We start from the raw sequence: 20,580 nt of genomic DNA, 5'->3' as shown, positions 1-20,580 counted from the left end.
CTATTATTAATACTCTAACTCAACACTTCAAAGAAAGACGTTGCTAATCATTTTCGGTTTAACACTGAAAATGGTAACTAAATGACACTACAGTTACAACACATACTATTAAACAGTGACCTACAAGATTTAATGAAATTCGAATTTATCCATTATAAACATTAACACATTAAATATTCTTAGCTTAATGAACTGTACCATGATTATATTTCTCAAAAATCTAGTACCCTCACTTATGTTTTATACATTTAACTTCAACAGAGAGTACTCATTGGCACTAACATTATTATACCAACATTTTACTTAAACCATACATTTTAGTTAAAAGTTGTTTCATTTGATGCATATTATTTGTAAACATGCTATTCAATTTTACTACATGAGAAAAGGCAAACTAACATGTTAAACACATGAAAACAAGCACAATTTTGTCTTCTTTTCCTACTACCTACAATGCTTCACTCCATGGAGGGCAGCATTGGAGTCCGTCTTCCTGACAACTTAACTTTGCCTTTCAGACAAGTTCATTTCATTACTGTTTGTGAAGACACTCATGGGACCCTGTTCTGCTCACAGCCATCAGCTTGTATAATGCCTTTTCTCACCATGCCCATCTTAACTCTTGTCAGCTATAACAGGCAAATTGATATTGGGAAAATATTTATTTAAAGGCACTATACATTAAATAGAGTGTATAGTGGTTATAGTTATTGGTCTTGCATGGTTGCAATAGTTTACACTTTATTTTAGTGTTTTTCACAGTGATTTAATATTTTGTGTTGTGTCTTTCCTCGTGCAATATATCATTGCTCAGTGCATCTTACAAAAGGAGAGGCAATAAAAAAAATTTAAATAATACTAAAACAAAACCTTAATTTATACAACACAGTGCAAAAATGAGGAATGACTAAACAAATTGCTTATGACATTCCTTCAGCACTGACTAGGTGGTGTATATCGCAGAGTTAAACCGAGTCATTTCAGCAAAAATGAATATTCAGCTTTTAGTTTAATTTGGAGTCCAATAATATCACAACTACAAGAAATACATCCTTTGACACAAGTGCCACAAGTACATATGTTAAATATACTTTTTCACATTAGGATGAAATCAAGTCAGCTCTTGGTTCAGCAGTGTTGGGTAATCTCAATCCTGGAGGGCCACAGTGGCTGCAGGTTTTTGTATCAACCCAATTTCTTAATGAGAAGTCAATTATTGCTAACAAAGCACTTATTACTCAAATGACATTTTCATGGTTCATTTTAACGGTCTTGTTAAGGTTCCCCATCCTTAATTGCTTATTACAGTCTTAAAAAGCTACATTTACGGTTTTTAATGGCTACTTATTAACAAGAAGATGCAAATAACAAAGGAGCCAGCACTTCTCCGCCTAGCTTCTTTCCATTTAAACCTGTGTGTATTCAACATGCACTATTTGGTTTAATAAAACACTTAAGAGAAAAATTTGACAGATGGAAAAATATGCATTTTAGGCTTCAAATCATTTGAATGATATCCTTGGAAAGGAAAAAATCTCCATTATAGGAACCTAACATTGCAGACTAATAAGCCATAAACTTAAATAAGGTCTGAGATTGGCAAGGATTGGTTTCAAATCAAGCAAATGGGTTGGAAAGAAAACCTGCACCCACTGCGGCCCTCCAGGACCGACATTGCCCACCCCTGCCCTAGAGGGTACAAGGGCTCACACTGTAATAACAGGATAGCACGAATGTCACGAGCATATAATGAGAAAAGCAAGAATGTTACAATCACAAGAGTTCAGGTTAAGAACAGAAAACTACTGAGGTTATAACAGCTTGAGGAATTCTTTACAGTTTGCCCTACCAAGTTTAAATGCAGCTTAAAACTATCACTCTTTCCCAAACATTCTTCTGCTCCCATTCTCTACACAAACTCTGGGACTCTTTCATTACATAATTAGCCATGAACACCATTTATTTCAATATTCAGCTCCTATTGACTTGCCTAAATTTGTTTAAACAGCTAGTTCAGTACAAATTCAATCATGCTGCTGACATGTGGTTAGGAGTACAGATATCTCTCTTTTATATAAAACAATCTTGGGATGAGATGAGACTTTTTCAGAGAGACGAGACATTTTCAGAGAGATAATTTCAAGTCCTGTGAGACGAGACTTTGGGCCAAGAGATGAATTGAAAACCTAACAGGTCCAAGCAGGGGTGGAAATAAAAGACAAACAGTAGAAGAAGAAAAGAAAGAGTAGAAGACAAAGTAGAATGTCATAAAGAGGTTCAAAAACGTTGGCGCAATACACGTGCAGACCAGGTTAGAGATTATGAAAGTACTAAAATTCGAAAGTCTCAAAAAACTGATAGTAAAAATCGCATTAGCACAAACAAATGGAAATTACCAGGTGAAATAACAGAACAGCAAAAAGAGATCAAATATATGGACATAGGTGATATGACAGAAGCATGAACATATTGTTCGCCTTTAAAGTTTAAGTCAGAGACTTGTAGATTGTCTAATTTGTGTTGCCATCAGGAAAAAGTAGTGTTTCTTCCCAATGAAGAGGCGTATCCGCAAGAAATAAAAGATTTGTTATTTGGTGAAAGTGAAATCCACAAACACTACAGGCAAAATATCCGAATCTACAATAATCTGTTCGCATTCACATCAATCAATGCTGAAAAACATAGATTTATACAATTCAGGACCATACACTATGAGAACGTGTGGCCCTGCAACAATTAAAGCTACAAGTTTAATTGCAGAGAAACCACAATTTGGTCAGGTTTATATTTATGATCATGGAGTAGCAATGCAACATAGAATCGAAAGAGTTAAATGATCAGACGTATTAGAAATTCTACAGCCAATAATGGATACAAATCCATACGTCCAAAAGTATCGCACTTTACACAAAACTTATCTGAAAAACACGGACAAAGAAGTTTTCTTGGATTTCTATATGAATCTGAAAGATCAAGCTCACATATATAATAAACCAACATGTGACGAATTGCCAGTGATATTAGTTTCGAAAGATGCAAAGATCAAAGACAGAGTTGATATTCGTGTTTATCCAAAAGCACACCACAATTTGTTGCAAGCGGCAGATCCAGGAAATGACTAGAGTGTAGGGTCCACACAGGGGTTGGCGAGTGAAGACAGCAGGGGGCAGAGCCCCCAGTTAGAAGTATTTATATAAACACCAACTTCTTTCAATTAATGTTGTTTATGTTGATACTTTACACTTTAAATTACAAATGTACTGTATATTATTTATCTGTAATATTATATATATTATATATATATATTTTTTTTTTTCACCTTTCTGGCTCACTCTGTTAGTTAGGCCTATCTTTTATGTGACCAGCATCAATCTTCAACCTAACTTATTCCTCTATGTAAGACCACCATGTAATCTACTCTCACATGCTTTTCCACAATTCTTTTCCAACATTTCATTTATATTTTATATGTTATTTCCACTAAATGTTGTTAAAGTAACTAAACTGCAAGGATAATTATAGGATAGGGAAGCACAATCTGTTAAAAAGATTAAATTTTCAGCAGTTGCCAATATTCTGTACACTTCGAATCTCTGACTATAGAAATTATCCATGAGAATAGTTTTGCAGTGATGTGGCAAAATAGGACAAGGTAATTTAATACCCAGTCTTATATTTTCAACTATATTGTTAATTACAAAAATGCATTAATTGGTTAAAAAAATGAAAGTTCTGTAGTATTGATGTGAAAAGATATGTGAGGAAACTGGTTATACTAAATCAAGAAAAGAACCAAATTTACTAGTTACAGATGGGTTGGTCTCAATGGCTGTTTATGGTATGCATATGAGACCAAAAAGAACATTTGTCTTGAACAGTAATGCAAATTTATACTGAAGAAAATGCTACATGAATTAGGCAAAATATTTCAATTGCACTGCAAATTTTGTCTTAAGAGAAGTAGAACTTTGATGTGCATATTAATTTTTATTTGTGTGTATATATAAACAACCAGTAACTTGTTTATGCAAAGGGTTAATGCAGGTTGAGAATCTCTGATCAGAAATGTCTGGGACTAGAAGTATTTCACATACCAATATTTTCAGATTTCTGAATATCTGCATATATGTAATGAGACATCTTGGGGACACCCTTGATCAAGTAGGGAAATGTGGCCAAACCAGCTAAATGACAACTCCTGTGTATAATTCATATCACCGAGTCATTATTAGAATGAGCATTGACGGGACACATGTATTAAATCTCAACAGGTATGAATATGATGCACAGACTTTATTTTAGTACCCTTTTAAGAAGGCCAACAATGTGTATTTACACTGAATAATCTTTTTGTTTTTTCATCAGTTTATATCAGCAACCTGTTGTCACTTCTCAGGGCAGTGGCCAACAGGTCAGGATTATATCTCAACCAATCTTTATGCAATCATGCCTGCAGTGCTGAAAGTTATTAACTGACCAACGAGTCGCTATATTCAGTTTTTGTATTTTGGGGGTGTACATACAGTATATAAAACATAACATGTTTTTTGCCAACATAAAAGAACAACTTGCAGTGGTGTCTGGTTTACCCAATCTAATTGGAGCAATTTACTGAACTAATATTGCAATAAGAGCACCTAACCAGTATGAAGCTACTTTTGTTAACCGCAAGCAGTCATTAATGCATAAGTCATTTACAATTGTAATGATGCTCTGCAGGTATGATTATGTTGCTTCACTAGGGAAAAAGCTCATCAACTGTTTTGCTGGTTAGTGGTGCTTGATGCTTTACAGGGGACTCACGCCCATCACATCACCTCATCAGTTTTGAATTTGCACATGTTAATTCACATCCAGTTTTTGATGTTAGCATATTTTCATGGTAGATCAAAGTATATCTTTATAAAAAAAGATACCCATGGTGTAGAATTAATTACTTACTGCTGTCATGTCGGTGCTCAAAATGTTTTGGATTTTGGAGCATTACGGATCAGTATTCAAAAAATGTATATACCTTTCAAAGAAATGTAAAGCAACATAGAAAAAATGGTTTCCAATTATCATAGTGCATTTTTCCAAAATAAATTACCTAGCTTGCTGCAAACATCCATCTTTGCATCCATTTATAGGGTTATGCATCACATGACAATCTCCTGCGCAACCCCACACTTGACCAAATAGGACAGCTTCGAGTTGCTAATGCATGACATGCATTTCTTAAGTATGTGGAAAAAAAGGGGGAGCTGAATATCCAAAGAACACTCATGCACACATGTGGAGATTGGAGAACATGTAAACACTACACACACACACAGTCTAAATACTGGACTTTGTAGATGGAAGACAAGGCAACAATGCTAAGCACAGCAGATTTCATCTCATCTAAATAAATTACTAAAAAATAAAATTAAGAAAGGTGTAAACAGGTCATACGAAAATGATTTTCTGCCACACATTAACATACTGGTAAAAAAACACAATCCTAATCAAACAGGCACGCAATAAACTACACAGGCAAAAAGCTTTCCCAGCTGTCAGTTTGCTTTAGGCTCTGCTGACGCATTACTTCCAAAGCTATAAAAAAAAACTGTTTAATTACACTGCACATTTAATTCATAATGAGCTAAATCTGCCACTATCAAAAATATGCAGCAAGAAGCAAAGATCAAAGACAAAATTATGGGGATCTATTAAAATGCAGACCAGCTTCTCTGCAACCTACCTTGCTGAATCAAAACTGTCAAGACTGATGTGCTGCAGGAAAAGCAATAAAGAATATTGCAAAATGTGACTAGAGGTTAACAAAAATTGGCAAGAAAACTCTGAAGAAAGCTTTTAAATCAATCAGGAAATGATATCTAAGAATGATGGTGGCTTTTGCCAAAAGCTCAAAGCAAAATTAATTTATCTGACAGTGCAGTACTGTGGATCAAGAAACATGTGACCTAAAAGGTGGGCCAAAATGTACTTCTTCTGTAGAATTACAAAGTAGTGGATATGTGTTCTTCAAACAGCATCAGTTCTACAATACCTGCTTTCTAACATCTGTTAATGCTGCTTCAAGCTGCCGAGTAAGAGCCAGACATTCAGCTGATCTTTCTTCCAGCTGTTTTTCACTGTAAAGGAGGGCTTCCTCCTGACTTGACAGTTTCCGTACTAGATCTCGATTTTCCGACTGGACATCCTCTATCTGCCTTTAAAATACATAGAGAGATTGTTTTTAATGATCCTCTCTTCACTTTAATGCTTCAACATTTTAAAAAAGAAAAATGTTTTTAAAGTAAATTTGCTTTTACACTTACCTACGCAATGTGACAAACTGAAATCCTAATGAATCTTTTTCTTCTTGCAGAGACTCTACCATTCGAAGTGACGAATTTAGGGATTGAGTTTGATTTTCCAGCTGCAAAAAGGAAATATTTACTATATAAAACTATTATACCAAGCAAACACAAAAATCCAAGGACAGAAAATAGATTGACATTTCACATTTTACCAGTTTAATAGCATTAATCGTTTAAACATGTATTGCTTATAATGCAGATATGATTTAAACACTTAGCAGTAACTAAGAAACTACACTTTTACAAACTTACTAATGAAATTGAATTTCAAAAGAACAGTAAACACATTGAGGACAAAAGCAGTTCATTTTCTGGCTCAATTTCTGCCTACCAAAAGCACCCAACTTCAGTATTTCAGTTTAAAAACAGATCTTGTTTTATGATGATGACCACAAACTCAAGCAAATTATAAATTATCATGTTAAATTTAAAACTAATCTAATATTAACCCATGTTTTTCAGATGTAAACCTTCCACTAAAAAAAAAACCAAAAAAAACCCCCCAACATTTTAAATACTTAACATAAAAGCTTGCTCATTCTAATGAATAAGCAGTGATGGAAACAAAAAGAAAACCAAAACCAATGATTTATAAAGTTCACACTTAATAAGCCCCCATCATACATTTCAAAAGTATAATATCCCAAAAACTACTTTAATGAAAACAAATGTAACTAATAAGCTCATAACATCCAAGGAGAAAAAAAATGAAGCTGCTTTTAGTCCATGAAAGAGCATTACTACCACCAGGTGGCAATGAACTGTAAATGGAATTTTCCAACATGGAGGAAAATCTACCATTTACAATTGCCAACAGATATGCACCTTAACCTGCAGCTGACTAATAGTATTTGAATTTTCTGTAAATCTTCTCTCGTAGCTCATTAGGCTGTCTTGGCAGTCACACAATCTTTGTTCAGCTGCCTTCAGCAAATCAGGAAAAACTTCTAGCTCCATCATTCGCGCCTCCAGAGGATTTTTCTCCTGTTCCAGAATATGAATAAAAGTTTTGGCAAAATATGGTTAAATTGCAACTTATTTTGAAAATACATACAGTGATGGCTAAAGCACTGTATTTAATTAAGCCAACGAGCAAAGTTTTGTTATAATTTCAGATATAAGCATAAGTAGTTCAGCTCTAACACAAAGTGTTTATGGAAAATCTATAGACCTTTTCAGATTCTTCAGCCTAACAAACTGAGGGTAAGAAGGATTTTTATGAATTATTAACACACCACATCTGGGTGAGAAACATACGCTTCATACCAGAGAAAAATCAACATGCACACTAATAAAACAGAAAAAATATATAGAACAACCTTGCAATTTAGTAATTCTTTCTCAATTTTCCCCATATAGGACTGATCCAGCTGAAATTGTAAAGTGACTGCTGGACTGTATTCTGCAAGGTTTTTGTTTTTATTTGGATTTAGGTAAGGGCAACTGTTTTATATAGCCACTTCACAATTCCTCTGCCTGTGTGAATGTATGATCACTCTTTCACTGAAAGACAAAATTCCTTGACAGAATCTGTTCCTACATTTTTCTACTCAGACCAGTGCTTGGCTGAAGTATCTATCCATTAATAAGTTTAATAGGTGCATTGATTTTCATTAGACCAAGGCTTCCGAGTCTGCAATATTGTTGTGTATATCAAGAGATTTTAGACCACCCCTGTGAGCTGTGACTTTCTTCTCACTAATACTACCCTCCGGCCTTGTATATCTGGAGTTGGGCATTTGTTTTTAGAACCATACATTCAAAGTGTCTTTAATATAAAAGGCCTGTAACAGCCTTCAGAGTTGCCACTGAAATCTTAGTGGATTCTCAGACTGTACTTTCTATTGCATTGTCATCCATTTTGGAGGGACAACTTAATCCAATGTAACATCTTGGTGTTATTAAAAACTATAAAACATATACATATGTCACAAGACATACAGTATATTGAAAAGGATTTTTTCTGTTAATTCTAAGTACTCTTCCACTTATAACCCTGGTGTGCTGTATATTAAATATAGTATGAAATAAATACAAACCATGTTAAAACAAAAGAATGTCAAGAAAAAAAATATGTATGCACATAATTGTGTATATGCTCACAAACACAATGGATCTGAAAGGGTGTTCATTATGCATATAATTTCTAAATACATTAACAGGTAATGTTTATGCATCACAATAAAATAAGAAACCCCTGATAGATAGATAGATAGATAGATAAACCTGATTTATGATTTTAACATTAGAGTTGTACTATATATGAAATAACAGATATGCTTTTCTGTGCAGGTGGCAAAAAATCCATCCATCCATCCATCCATCCATTTTCCAACCCGCTGAATCCAAACACAGGGTCACGGGGGTCTGCTGGAGCCAATCCCAGCCAACACAGGGCACAAGGCAGGAACCAATCCAGGGCAGGGTGCCAACCCACCGCAGGACACACACAAACACACCCACACACCAAGCACACACTAGGGCCAATTTTTTAGAATCGCCAATCCACCTAACCTGCATGTCTTTGGACTGTGGGAGGAAACCAGAGCGCCCGGAGGAAACCCACGCAGACACGGGGAGAACATGCAAACTCCACGCAGGGAGGACCTGGGAAGCGAACCCAGGTCCCCAGGTCTCCCAACTGTGAGGCAGCAGCGCTACCCACTGCGCCACCGTGCCGCCTGGCAACAAATATTAAAAAGCAATTTTACAAAACAAGATTATAAAATTTCACAATAAATCTATTACTTCAAGAAGCAGGAACACTAATTGATTGGACTTTACATTATCAGTTTAGCACTTAGCATTTGAAGAATTTATCCTATTTCTAGAATTAAAAAGCTGTCTCTTTTGTTATTAGTTTTATTAAGAAATGTACAAGAAAAGCACTGATGTGACAACTACATATGGTGTAAAACTGAAAAGATATGTATGTTCTAATAAAGGAATATCATAACAGGAACCAGATTTTCAAATGTTAAACACGATTAATTTGGCAGGAGTGCTCAAGGAAAACATTCTGTGCTATAAAAACTTATCTGTGTCTTTATAGAATTAATTTGTCAAAGGAGACAGTTGGTTTATTTTTGTGGCCATGCACCAGATAAGTAGGATTTGTGTTTTTCAAATGTATTTTTTTTAATTTAATACTTATGAGATCAGGTATTTATTTTGAATATTTCCTGGCAATATGAATAACTGCTTGTCTGTCACACTATACATGATGGCAACTTAAGACATTCCAAAAATGTTTTTCCACTCCCAAATCATCTAGCTTTTCAAATTTGCTGCACAGGTTGAGAGGTGTTGCAAGAAGGTAAAGATCTAATCGGTTTTAAATTTTCAAACTCCAATTTCAATATAGTACAAACAAATCTGCAGTAGGGCTAGCAAATTAGCCCAAAGTAAGTTTCAAATATATTAAAATATAAGTACGTATTTGGAAAATATTTAAAATGTAGCTTAAAACATTCTGGGTGGTGCATATACATTTATACCATATGTGCTTTTTAAAATACTTACCATTTATATTTTTAGTTTTTTACTTGCAGTGTAAAGCTTAACATGCTTATGACTTGTGAACTCTTGCAAAAAACAAGTGGGTGAAAACTTAATAGGACACTTAAAAATACTGCCTTTCATAAAATTTGAATTCACTGTGTACACAAAGCAATGTGATCAAGTAGAAAAGAGAATGCAGCACAGTTCACAAACAGAAATCCCAACAAAATTGCTAGGTATTGCTCAAAACATGTTAGATGCAATCCGAGTAAAAAAAAAAAAAAAAAAACCAACAACAACATTTTACAACATGCGATTGGCAGAGGCAGGCGATCAAAGAATAACATACAGATCTAAGCTCATGGTCTCTTGTTTTACTCCTTACAGTTACGGCACAAATGTCTCACAGAGCACCTTTCCATTTATGTTTATTATGCCTTTGTTTTAGGCAATATGTATTAAGTCACCATCCACTTAGGATGCAGATTGCATTTTAATTCAGATAGCTAATATGATCATTGCTAACACTAAAAGAGTTGTATAAAATTTTGACTTTGAAGTTTTTATAGTACCAAAAGAAAAATCAGACATGCGATACTGTAAAAACAGTAAAACACAGAACACTTATAAATGCTTGATGAAGAGACACAAGTTAACTTCTCTCATTTTTTATAAATATCAATTATGTGTTTATAAATGTACAAGATTAATGCTGTGGAAAGTGGGAGGAGACCAGCGCCTACTGTATATCAGCAGGGTCAAAAGCCAAGACATGAATGGAGCACCAGTCCTTCAAAGACCACACTTACTCACACAGTCACTAATGCAAGGCTGAAACAAATCTACCAATCTTTAAAAAAAAAAATCTATTGCACTTTGGATGGCAATTAACACGTATATGTGTGGTGTAGTGGCTAATGCACTGGACCTAATCAAAAAGTTAATGGGTCCAATGTTTGTGAACCTGAGCAAAAGGCTAAACCTCCCTCTGTTTAGCTAAAAACAATGTTAACAATTTTACTTTATTTTGATTATGTAGGATGCCATAAATAATGTCATTTGATAAGAATATAATAATAACATATATATTATATATACACACACACACACACACTAATATTATATTATTTATATATATATATATATATATATATATATATATATATATATATATATATATATATATATATATATATATATATACATATACATATACATACATACATACATACATACATACATACACTGTAGCAGTAGAGGCTTTTATCGACCTCTTGAACCCTCAGGTACCACGCTAAACACCAGGTAAGAGTCCGAGACTTACTTATTTTATAATAATTACATGCACAAAGCACCCTCCACTCCACACTGCACATACAATAATCAATAATCACTACAAATACCAATTCTCCTCTCCCATACACTTCGCCACCCTTTCTCCCAGCTCAGCTCAGTGTCTGGGCTTTCCCAGAGTCCTTTTATACCCCCTGACCCGGAGGTGTTCCTGTCCAACAATCCACAAGTCCTTATTACTTCCGGGTTAGGGTAAAAGTCCTTTTCTTCAACCTGGAAGTACGTCATTTCTCCTGTTCATGTGACCAGGACGTACTTCCAGGTTATAGGGCACATAACGGTCTGACAGCCCCCCTACAGCGACTCCCGGTGGCCCCCATGGTATCCAGTAGGGCTGCGCATACAAACTACAAGGTCCATGAGGCCCTGCTGGAATTCGGGGAACCTCCATGCTGTTGGGAGAGCTCCACCTGGCGGCCTGGAGGGGTGGGCCGGAATATTTAGCCGGCCATCCATCACAACACACACACACATCTATACTAATAAAAGGCAAAGCCCTCACTCACTCACTCACTCACTCACTCACTCACTCACTCACTCACTCACTCACTCACTCACTCACTCACTCACTCACTCACTCACTCACTCACTCACTACTAATTCTCCAACTTCCCGTGTAGGTGGAAGGCTGAAATTTGGCAGGCTCATTCCTTACAGCTTACATACAAAAGTTAGGCAGGTTTCATTTCGAAATTGTACACGTAATGGTCATAACTGGAACCTCTTTTTTGTCCATATACTGTAATGGAGTGCAGCTCGATGGCCATGGGAGGCGGAGTCGCGTATTGCGTCATCACACCTCCTACGTAATCACGTGAACTGAAAACAAGGAACAGCCACAAAGAGCGTGAAGAAAACATTCATTACACAATTGAGAAGGCAGTGAAACAATAAGAAGCAAGCGAGTAACGCATAAAAGCACGGTGTAAACCGTAAGTTTAAATTAAGTTTATAGAAATGCTCCCTCTGCCGTTTCCAATACCATAGTTGCGAGATACAAGTTTAATGAGAAGACACGAGGTATAAACGAGACTTTGGATCACTTTGAAACAGAGTTAAAATTGCTGTAGCAAGAAACTTTTAAGTGCCGGGTCTTAGCTAACATTAAATAAAGCCGTGGAAATCGCAACATCACACAAGAGAGTGGCTCACGTGAACTGACTGAACACAGCATGAGTGATCACTTTGATGAATCAAAACTGTTCAAAAAACACATTACACGATTGATAAGGTACGAAAAGAATATGAAGCAACTGACGCATACAGGCATAAATTAAGTTCATAGACCTACAAAAGATTGCCATTTTTCTCCTGTACAACTATACGTTGCATTCTCAACAGTAAGCTTCCACGGCTTGGTCATATTACAACTGGAGTGCTGAACTAACAACGTGGTATACAAAGACAACTATAACAATCGTAATAAACGAACAATGAAACAACGGACAACCCGTCCATTAAATAAAAAGGCTGCTTCCTTGGCAAAGCAAGGAAAAAGGATGGCCTTATATGGCGTTCGTTTATAAAAACAATCGTAATAGACGAACAATAAACCACTACAGAACCACGAAGCAAGCAGAAAGGACGGACTTATATGGCGTTCGTTTATAAAACAGCGGAGAAGCTGTGTAAAGACAGCTTCACAAAAAAACAGATCCTTAACAAATTGTTATTGGTATATTTTCCCTCAGTTTAAAAAGGTTTTCTTTTCTTCTTAATAAAAATTTAAAAGCAGTACTTCGCCGCTGCAAAGCGCGGGGATTTTGAAATTATATTATATATATATATATATATATATATATCCATCTTACTAACCGAAGGTTGTAAACCGGATATGGACGCAGGGCGCTGGGCACATCGAGGCGCACGCGCACTGCTGCACTGCACAGAAAACACAGAAAAACGAGAAGGTTGTAAACCGGATGTCACGCACGCGCGCCTACAACGCGCTTACGAAAGGAGTTATGTCACGCGCACTGCCGCACTGCAACGAGCCCGCCACCTGTAAACTACACTTGCTCTAATCCACTGTGCCAGTAATGTAGATCACATAACGGTCATTCAGTTTGGCGCCCGCCCCAGAGTCCAGAGTCAAACGCAGCGGCGTCCCAAAACGCTGTGGCGACTGCCGCGCGCACCTACAACGCGCTTGCGAAAGGAGTCACGGCTCAGAAACGAGACTACGACCTGTGAACTACACCTGAGGTAAAGTGTGCACGCCAGGTTATACGGCTGCCCGGACACGACCGCCCACACCACCGCATATACCCTCCATGATATGTCTTCACGCAGCGGCTTCCCACCGAGGCGCATATTGCGCTGTGGCGCTCGCCCCACAGTCACACGCAGCGGCCTCCCAGAGTCAGTAGGTGGCCCCCAAACAACACAACCTGTTCAAGCGGTCGGTGTCAGCGAAGGCAACAGACTCACGTCTCCAGAAAACGAAACCGCTTTAGTACAGATATGCCTATTGGATTATATGACATTTCCCCAGACGCACACGCCCTCCATGATATGTCATCCATCCACATATCAGACGGAACAGAAACTGATTTACATTTTAGGATTTCCGATTCGCTAGCGAATCGCTGGGTTTACTTGTGTATATATATATATATATATATATATTATATATATATATATTTTGTGGGATATGGCCGGCCATTTATCCCGGCCAATACCCCCAGGCCTCTAGATGGAGCCCTCCTTGCAATGTGGAGATGCCCCGAATTCCAGCAGGGCATCATGGACTACGGAGTTTTAATACACAGCCTTGCTGGATAACGTCTGGGCCACCAGGGGACGCTGCAGGGAGACACAGACAAGTTTATTTTCCATACAGCCCGGAAGTAAATCCTAGTCAAATGGTTGGAAGAAATAAAGTGCTTCCGGGCTGATGAAGAAAAGAAGTTTTTACCTGACCCGGAAGTGATAAAAAGTCACATGGACTGAGGGACAGAAACACTTCCGGGTCACGGACTATAAAAGGATTGTGGGAGATCCCAGACGGCGAGCTGAGCTGGGTGGAAGGGTGGCAACACGTCTGGGAGAGGAGGATTGGTTTATTGTATTGATTATTGATTTATTTATGAGTATTGTGGAGAGAAGGGTGCTTGGTGCACATTATTATTATAAAATAAATAATAATTGGATTTTTATCTGGTGTCTGATCTGAGGGTTCAAGGGGACAACAGTGCCTCTATACAGTAATCCCTCCTCCATCGCGGGGGTTGCGTTCCAGAGCCACCCGCGAAATAAGAAAATCCGCGAAGTAGAAACCATATGTTTATATGGTTATTTTTATATTGTCATGCTTGGGTCACAGATTTGCGCAGAAACATAGGAGGTTGTAGAGAGACAGGAACGTTATTCAAACACTGCAAACAAACATTTGTCTCTTTTTCAAAAGTTTAAAACTGTGCTCCATGACAAGACAGAGATGACAGTTCCGTCTCACAATTAAAAGAATGCAAACATATCTTCCTCTTCAAAGGAGTCAGGAGCAGAGACTGTCATAAAGGCAGAGGAAAATCAATAGGGCTGTTTGGCTTTTAAGTATGCGAAGCACCGCGGCACAAAGCTGTTGAAGGCGGCAGCTCACATCCCCTCCGTCAAGAGCACAGAAAGAGAGAGAGAGACAGAGAAAAACAAGCAAGCAAAAATCAATACGTGCCCTTCGAGCTTTTAAGTATGCGAAGCACTGTGCAGCATGTCGTTTCAGGAAGCAGCTGCACAAAAGATAGCAACGTGAAGATAATCTTTCAGCATTTTTAGACTAGCGTCCGTATCGTCTAGGTGTGTGAACAGCCCCCCTGCTCAATCCCCCTACGTCAGGATCAGAGAAAGTCAGTGCAAGAGAAAGAGAAAAGTAAGTTGGGTAGCTTCTCAGCCATCTGCCAATAGCGTCCCTTGTATGAAATCAACTGGGCAAACCAACTGAGGAAGCATGTACCAGAAATTAAAAGACCCATTGTCCGCAGAAACCCGCGAAGCAGCGAAAAATCCGCGATATATTTAAATATGCTTACATATAAAATCCGCGATGGAGTGAAGCCGCGAAAGGCGAAGCGCGATAAAGCGAGGGACTACTGTATTTCACTAATATATATATTCACGGCATTCGTAGTCTGTGTCACAATCTGATTGTATGGGTGGTTACCTACCAGGTAACGCTTGTGGTTGGCCAGCAATCTGCTAACATCTGCCACGGTGCCCTCAGTTTGTGAGGAGTAGATCATAGAATGGTTGAAATAGTTTACTGTCAAATAAATGCAAAGAGTACACGACACGTGTTTCGCCCTCATTCTGGGCTCATCAGGTGTACACACTCACTGCACTCCCTCTCGGGAATCGAACCTCGGACGTCAGCATCAGAGGCGATGCCCCTAACGTTGCGCCACGGCGTGTGGTTCGTTTATTTGACAGCATGTAGATCGGGGTAATTACATTCACGGCATTCGTAGTCTGTGTCACAATCTGATTGTATGGGTGGTTACCTAAATATTATATATTTATATTCACGGCATTCGAAGTCTGTGTCACAATCTGATAGTGTGGGTGGTTACCTACCAGGTAACGCTTTGTGGTTGGCCAGCAATCTGCTAACATACACAGACTTCGAATGCCGTGAATGTAATTACCCCGATCTACATGCTGTCAAATAAACGAACCACACGCCGTGGCGCAACGTTAGGGGCATCGCCTCTGACGCTGACGTCCGAGGTTCGATTCCCGAGAGGGAGTGCAGTGGAGTGTGTACACCTGATGAGCCCAGAATGAGGGCGAAATACGTGTCGTGTACTCTTTGTATTTATTTGACGGTAAACTATTTTCAACCATTCTATGATCTGCTCTTCACAAACTGAGGGCACCGTGGCGGATGTTAGCAGATTGCTGGCCAACCACAAAGCGTTACCTGGTAGGTAACCACCCACACTATCAGATTGTGACACAGACTTCGAATGCCGTGAATGTAATTACCCCGATCTACATGCTGTCAAATAAACGAACCACACGCCGTGGCGCAACGTTCACACACAAGTTGACATGTCCAGGTTTAAATTAAGAGTAATTAAAGGAGAGTGTCCCTACCTGCAACATCTTTGTTTGTAATCAGTGTCTGTGTATAAACAGTCAATTTAAATTTATGCAGAGCTGTATTGACTTTATCAGGTAATGAACCATGGGGGTAAGCAAAAGAACTGACAAACGAGCTGTGAGAAAAGGTTGTTGAATTGTGTATATCAGGAAAATGATATAAAAAGATATCTGGAGATCTGAAAATGCCTGTCAGTACTGTTCAGACTCTGATAAAAAAAAAAAAAAAAAAAAAAAAGTGGAAAGTTAAAGAGTTCTGTTGTTACCAATCCATGGTCAGGTAGACCAACCAAGATTGGAGCCACTACTGCCAAGATCGTTTGTTGATCTGCCAAGAAAAACCCACATGCAACTTTGGCGGAGATACAGACTTGTCTGAAAACATGTGGTGATGCCGTTTCAAGATGCACAATAAGGAGGTGTACTTGAAACAAAAACGGACTGCATGGTTGAGTTGCAAGAAAAAAACCTTTACTGTGTCAACACTACAAAACAGCCCACTTACAATATGCTAAACAGCATTTAGACAGGCCTCAAAACCTCTGGAACAAAGACATTAGGAATAATGAGACCAAAATTGAAATTTATGGTCACAGCCATAAATGTTATGGTTTCAGAGTATGCAACAAGGCCTGTGATGAAACGCACACCATCCCTAATGTGAGGCATGGAGGTGGATCTCTGATATTCTGGGGGGTATGAGAGCTACAGCAGCACAGGTAACTTGGTGAAAACTGATGGCAAGATGAATGTGGCATGTTAACAGAAAATATTGGAGGACGACTTGCATCCATCAGCCTGAAAGCTGCACATGGGGCACACTGGGATCTTCCAACATGGCAATGACCCAAAACACAAGGCCAAGTTGACCCTTCTGTGGCTACAGCAGAAAAAAAAAAGTGAAGGTGCTGGAGTGGTCATCACAGTCTCCTGACCTCAATTTCATTGAACCACTTTGGGGAGATCTCAAACATGCAGTTCATGCAAGACAACCCAAGAAGAATAGGCAGCTCTACCACTAGAGAAAAATCAAGGACCTCATCCACAACTATCACAAAAGACTGCATGCCATCATCGATACTAAAGGGGGTGATACACAGTATTAATCTCCTTAGCGTTCTTGAAAAAACATGTAAAAAGCATTGCATTTTTTTGGCTTGAAAAATTACATTTTATTAAATCTGATCTTTCTACTGTAAAATGTGCAAAACACTAAAAATCAGAAATGTAGAAAGTATAATGCTAAAAACAAATAATAAAAAATGCTAATACTGTATACTATACACTGTCAAAATGTGTGTGTGTGGTACATTTTGATGCACAGTGAAATACATAGCCCAGTGTCACAGATGGGACAATAGTAGCATGATTCCTTGCAGATTTTCTTTTGAACAGCACACTGCACATGTGCGATTGACATGAGCATCACTTTTGGATTCATCAGAATCACTTTTGATTTCACTGCTTGATGACAAATTCACTTCATCACTGCTCATATCACCAAACCTGAAACCAGGTTTTTATTTTTGTTGGGAATCACTACTTAAACATTTATTATGTGAAATTTAAACAATAAATACCTACATAATCATGAAAAATGGAGGAATTTACTGTTGTTGCATTTTGTTACTTCTGATTTTATTTTGCTTTTGTTCTGAAGACTATTTGACATTGAGATCCATATTTTTGAATACATTTTCTTCTTACAAATAGATTCTTCCAAGACATATGGGCATGAGTTAAAACTGAAATGCTACCACATACTGTTCTAGAGCACTTCTGGCAAAATTTTAAGCAAAATAAAACCCTCACAACAACCACTACAGACATGTCTAGCTGATAATACTCTGAAATGAATTGCTGGTTCCCAGGATGGCGCAGATTCCATATATCTAGCAGGAAACAAGCAAACTGTGAACTTCCACTTTCACTTACAGAGCACAAAGTAGTGCACATAAAACTAGAAGCAGAATTGACCTGGACAGAAGTAAAAACAGCATTACATTATTTGTCTGGATCTAGAATGTGCACAAGTTTAGTATTCTAAATCTAGAAGTGTGTTTAATTATTACCTGTGTCACTGCAGGACAATGTGACCTTTACTGTATTAACTTCTACTTCTTACCTTAGTTAGACATACTAGGCATGATATCAATTGATATTACAGGGCATCACACTCTGAAACTTGCAAATTCACTATTCTTGCTCCTCTTGTGGAGAAGAAAAACTAAGTTACTTACTAAAATAAAAGGCAAGGTCCACAACTCCCCAAGTTCACAATTACATATAATTGCAGGTTTAAGTTACATCTATATATTGTTGTAGGAGGTACCAGCTCAGCTTCACTTCGATTCTGCTAAAATAGCCTTAGTTAACTGAAATCCAAAGACTGATTTCCCATCAAATCCATTTAGCATCAGCCTTTCTTAGAAGCTATATGGAAAGACTTTGTGGCACCACAGCTACTTCTTATTTTGCATAAGCAAGATGAGCATTTAAATGTTCCTCAGTTAGAAGTCGGTTTTAAGTGTTTCTGTTGGCTTTTCATTCAGCTAATCAGCTAAACAAGCAAGCAAGTATGTTGTGTGCCCAAAAAACACCTCTATCTGTAGATGAAATTTAACAAATGATAAATACAAATGGGACTGATCTCCACTGGTGTGGAACCAAACTGCTGTAGCTGCATTTCTCAAGAATGTACAGTGCTCATATGTAGAGTGTTTTGCAAACTGGTAAATAAATTGGATTTTTTTGGTTAGTGCAGTTCTAAAATTATGCAGATTTTCTGTTTTGCTTGATATTTGTGGAAATACAAATGTCAGTATTTCTTTTTTCCTTTTGAAAAGATGTCACACAATTTTGATGGAGGTCATCTATATCTAAACTTGGAGAGAATGTGCAGAAAATGAATATTGTGCTGTGTATCACTGATAGAGGATGTGGACTCTAGCCTACCTCCTGTGGCACTTTTCCTACTGTGATGCATATTGTATGTCAATTAACCTGTGCAGTGTTGTCGTTATGCAGGGTTGTGTCATGTCTTTGAGATTGTTAACTTTTTTTATATGGACAAATATGAATGATTTTTAATGCTATGTGGGCTTTCCCAGAACTTCAGATGCACCAGCACTAAGCACTAAAGCTTGAAAAGAGAACTTACAACTTTTTGGGGGTCAGCAAGTAAATACTGTTACAAAGTTAAGGCTAAAAAACCAAGAAAATGTTGAGCTAAAAACAGGATGGGACTTACCTTTGTTAAATCTGTATTCTGTTTTTCTTTTGATAGTGAATTTCCTCTAAATATTTTTTCACATCTTATTTTCAACTCTTCTGCTTCTTCCTGCATATTTTTTATCTAGATGTAGGGAAAAAACATCATTTTGAAAAATGTTTTTTTTCATTGCAGTACTGTAAATATAAAGGACATATAAATGATGAAAAAGTACCTATTGCTTGCCATGGCAATTTGGGAAGGTTAATTTCAAAAGAAATGTATAATACATTAACCTTCACAAAGTAAAAAACTATGGAGATTTTACTTGAATATTGGCAAACTAGTGAAATAAAAACCAAAAACATTTTCACACTTGTCCACTCTTAATAAAACTTAAAGACAAAAACAAGCAATATTTTGTAAATTCTGACTGCAGCAGAGTCATTACCTAAATGTACGAACACTAAAAACACAATAAAACGTCACTTGGACACAAACAGATTTTGATTTTTTTTTTTTAGAAACCACTTCATTTTTTTATGAGGTTGTTCTGGTTTGTATTGTGGTGGTAACACTTCAAGTTCTTTGGACCATGAAACTCTTCACTCAACAACTGGACTCCAGTGCCTCTCTGGGAATTTCCAGGTACTCTCAAACCAGGCCGAAAAAAAAAGAAATTTTTATAGTATGTCTTCTACCAGATCTTCAAAGTACCCCTCAGAGACATCCTCATTCCCAACCTGTATCAAAAGTCTCACCTTGATCTAGACAAGTAATGGTTGAACTCTGAGAATATTCTGTATTGTAGTGCTCCTAACCCCCCTCACCCTGGACAGATAATGGGTCAAGCAACTCTACTCAGAAAAGTAATTTTAGCTGCCTGTACTTGCAATTGTATTGTTTCAGTTGTAATCCAGAAGTTGTGACCAAAGGTGAGGATGTGGAGGTAGATCGAGCAACAACCAAAAGCTGTTTTAGAGAATTTAGGTGTCACCAAGGACCAATGCAAGGTTTGCAAAACTGTTACGTATACATTACATTTACAGTGTATAGGTGCATTTTCATTAAACA

The 20,580-nt window shown here is 37.5% G+C and overlaps 1 protein-coding gene across 2 annotated transcripts in view; it reads right to left on the bottom strand.

The window, feature by feature from the left end:
* The window catches only part of LOC114659193 (protein BCAP-like), a 64,316-nt gene that overhangs the window by 12,112 nt on the left and 31,624 nt on the right, over positions 1 to 20,580 (bottom strand). Inside the window, exons 15-18 of one of the 2 annotated variants that reach the window (XM_028811516.2) lie at positions 19,546 to 19,650; positions 7,170 to 7,328; positions 6,303 to 6,403; positions 6,032 to 6,194 (exon numbers count right to left, since the gene is read on the bottom strand). In XM_028811516.2, the coding sequence (XP_028667349.1) occupies positions 6,032 to 6,194; positions 6,303 to 6,403; positions 7,170 to 7,328; positions 19,546 to 19,650 (528 nt within the window). The remainder of the gene's footprint in view (positions 1 to 6,031; positions 6,195 to 6,302; positions 6,404 to 7,169; positions 7,329 to 19,545; positions 19,651 to 20,580) is intronic. The other variant, XM_028811518.2, reaches the window with a different exon arrangement.

The sequence above is a fragment of the Erpetoichthys calabaricus genome, chromosome 10 (assembly GCF_900747795.2).
Source record: "Erpetoichthys calabaricus chromosome 10, fErpCal1.3, whole genome shotgun sequence".
In the NCBI taxonomy this organism is placed as follows: domain Eukaryota; kingdom Metazoa; phylum Chordata; class Cladistia; order Polypteriformes; family Polypteridae; genus Erpetoichthys; species Erpetoichthys calabaricus.
This window is presented reverse-complemented; position numbering and strand designations above follow the sequence as displayed.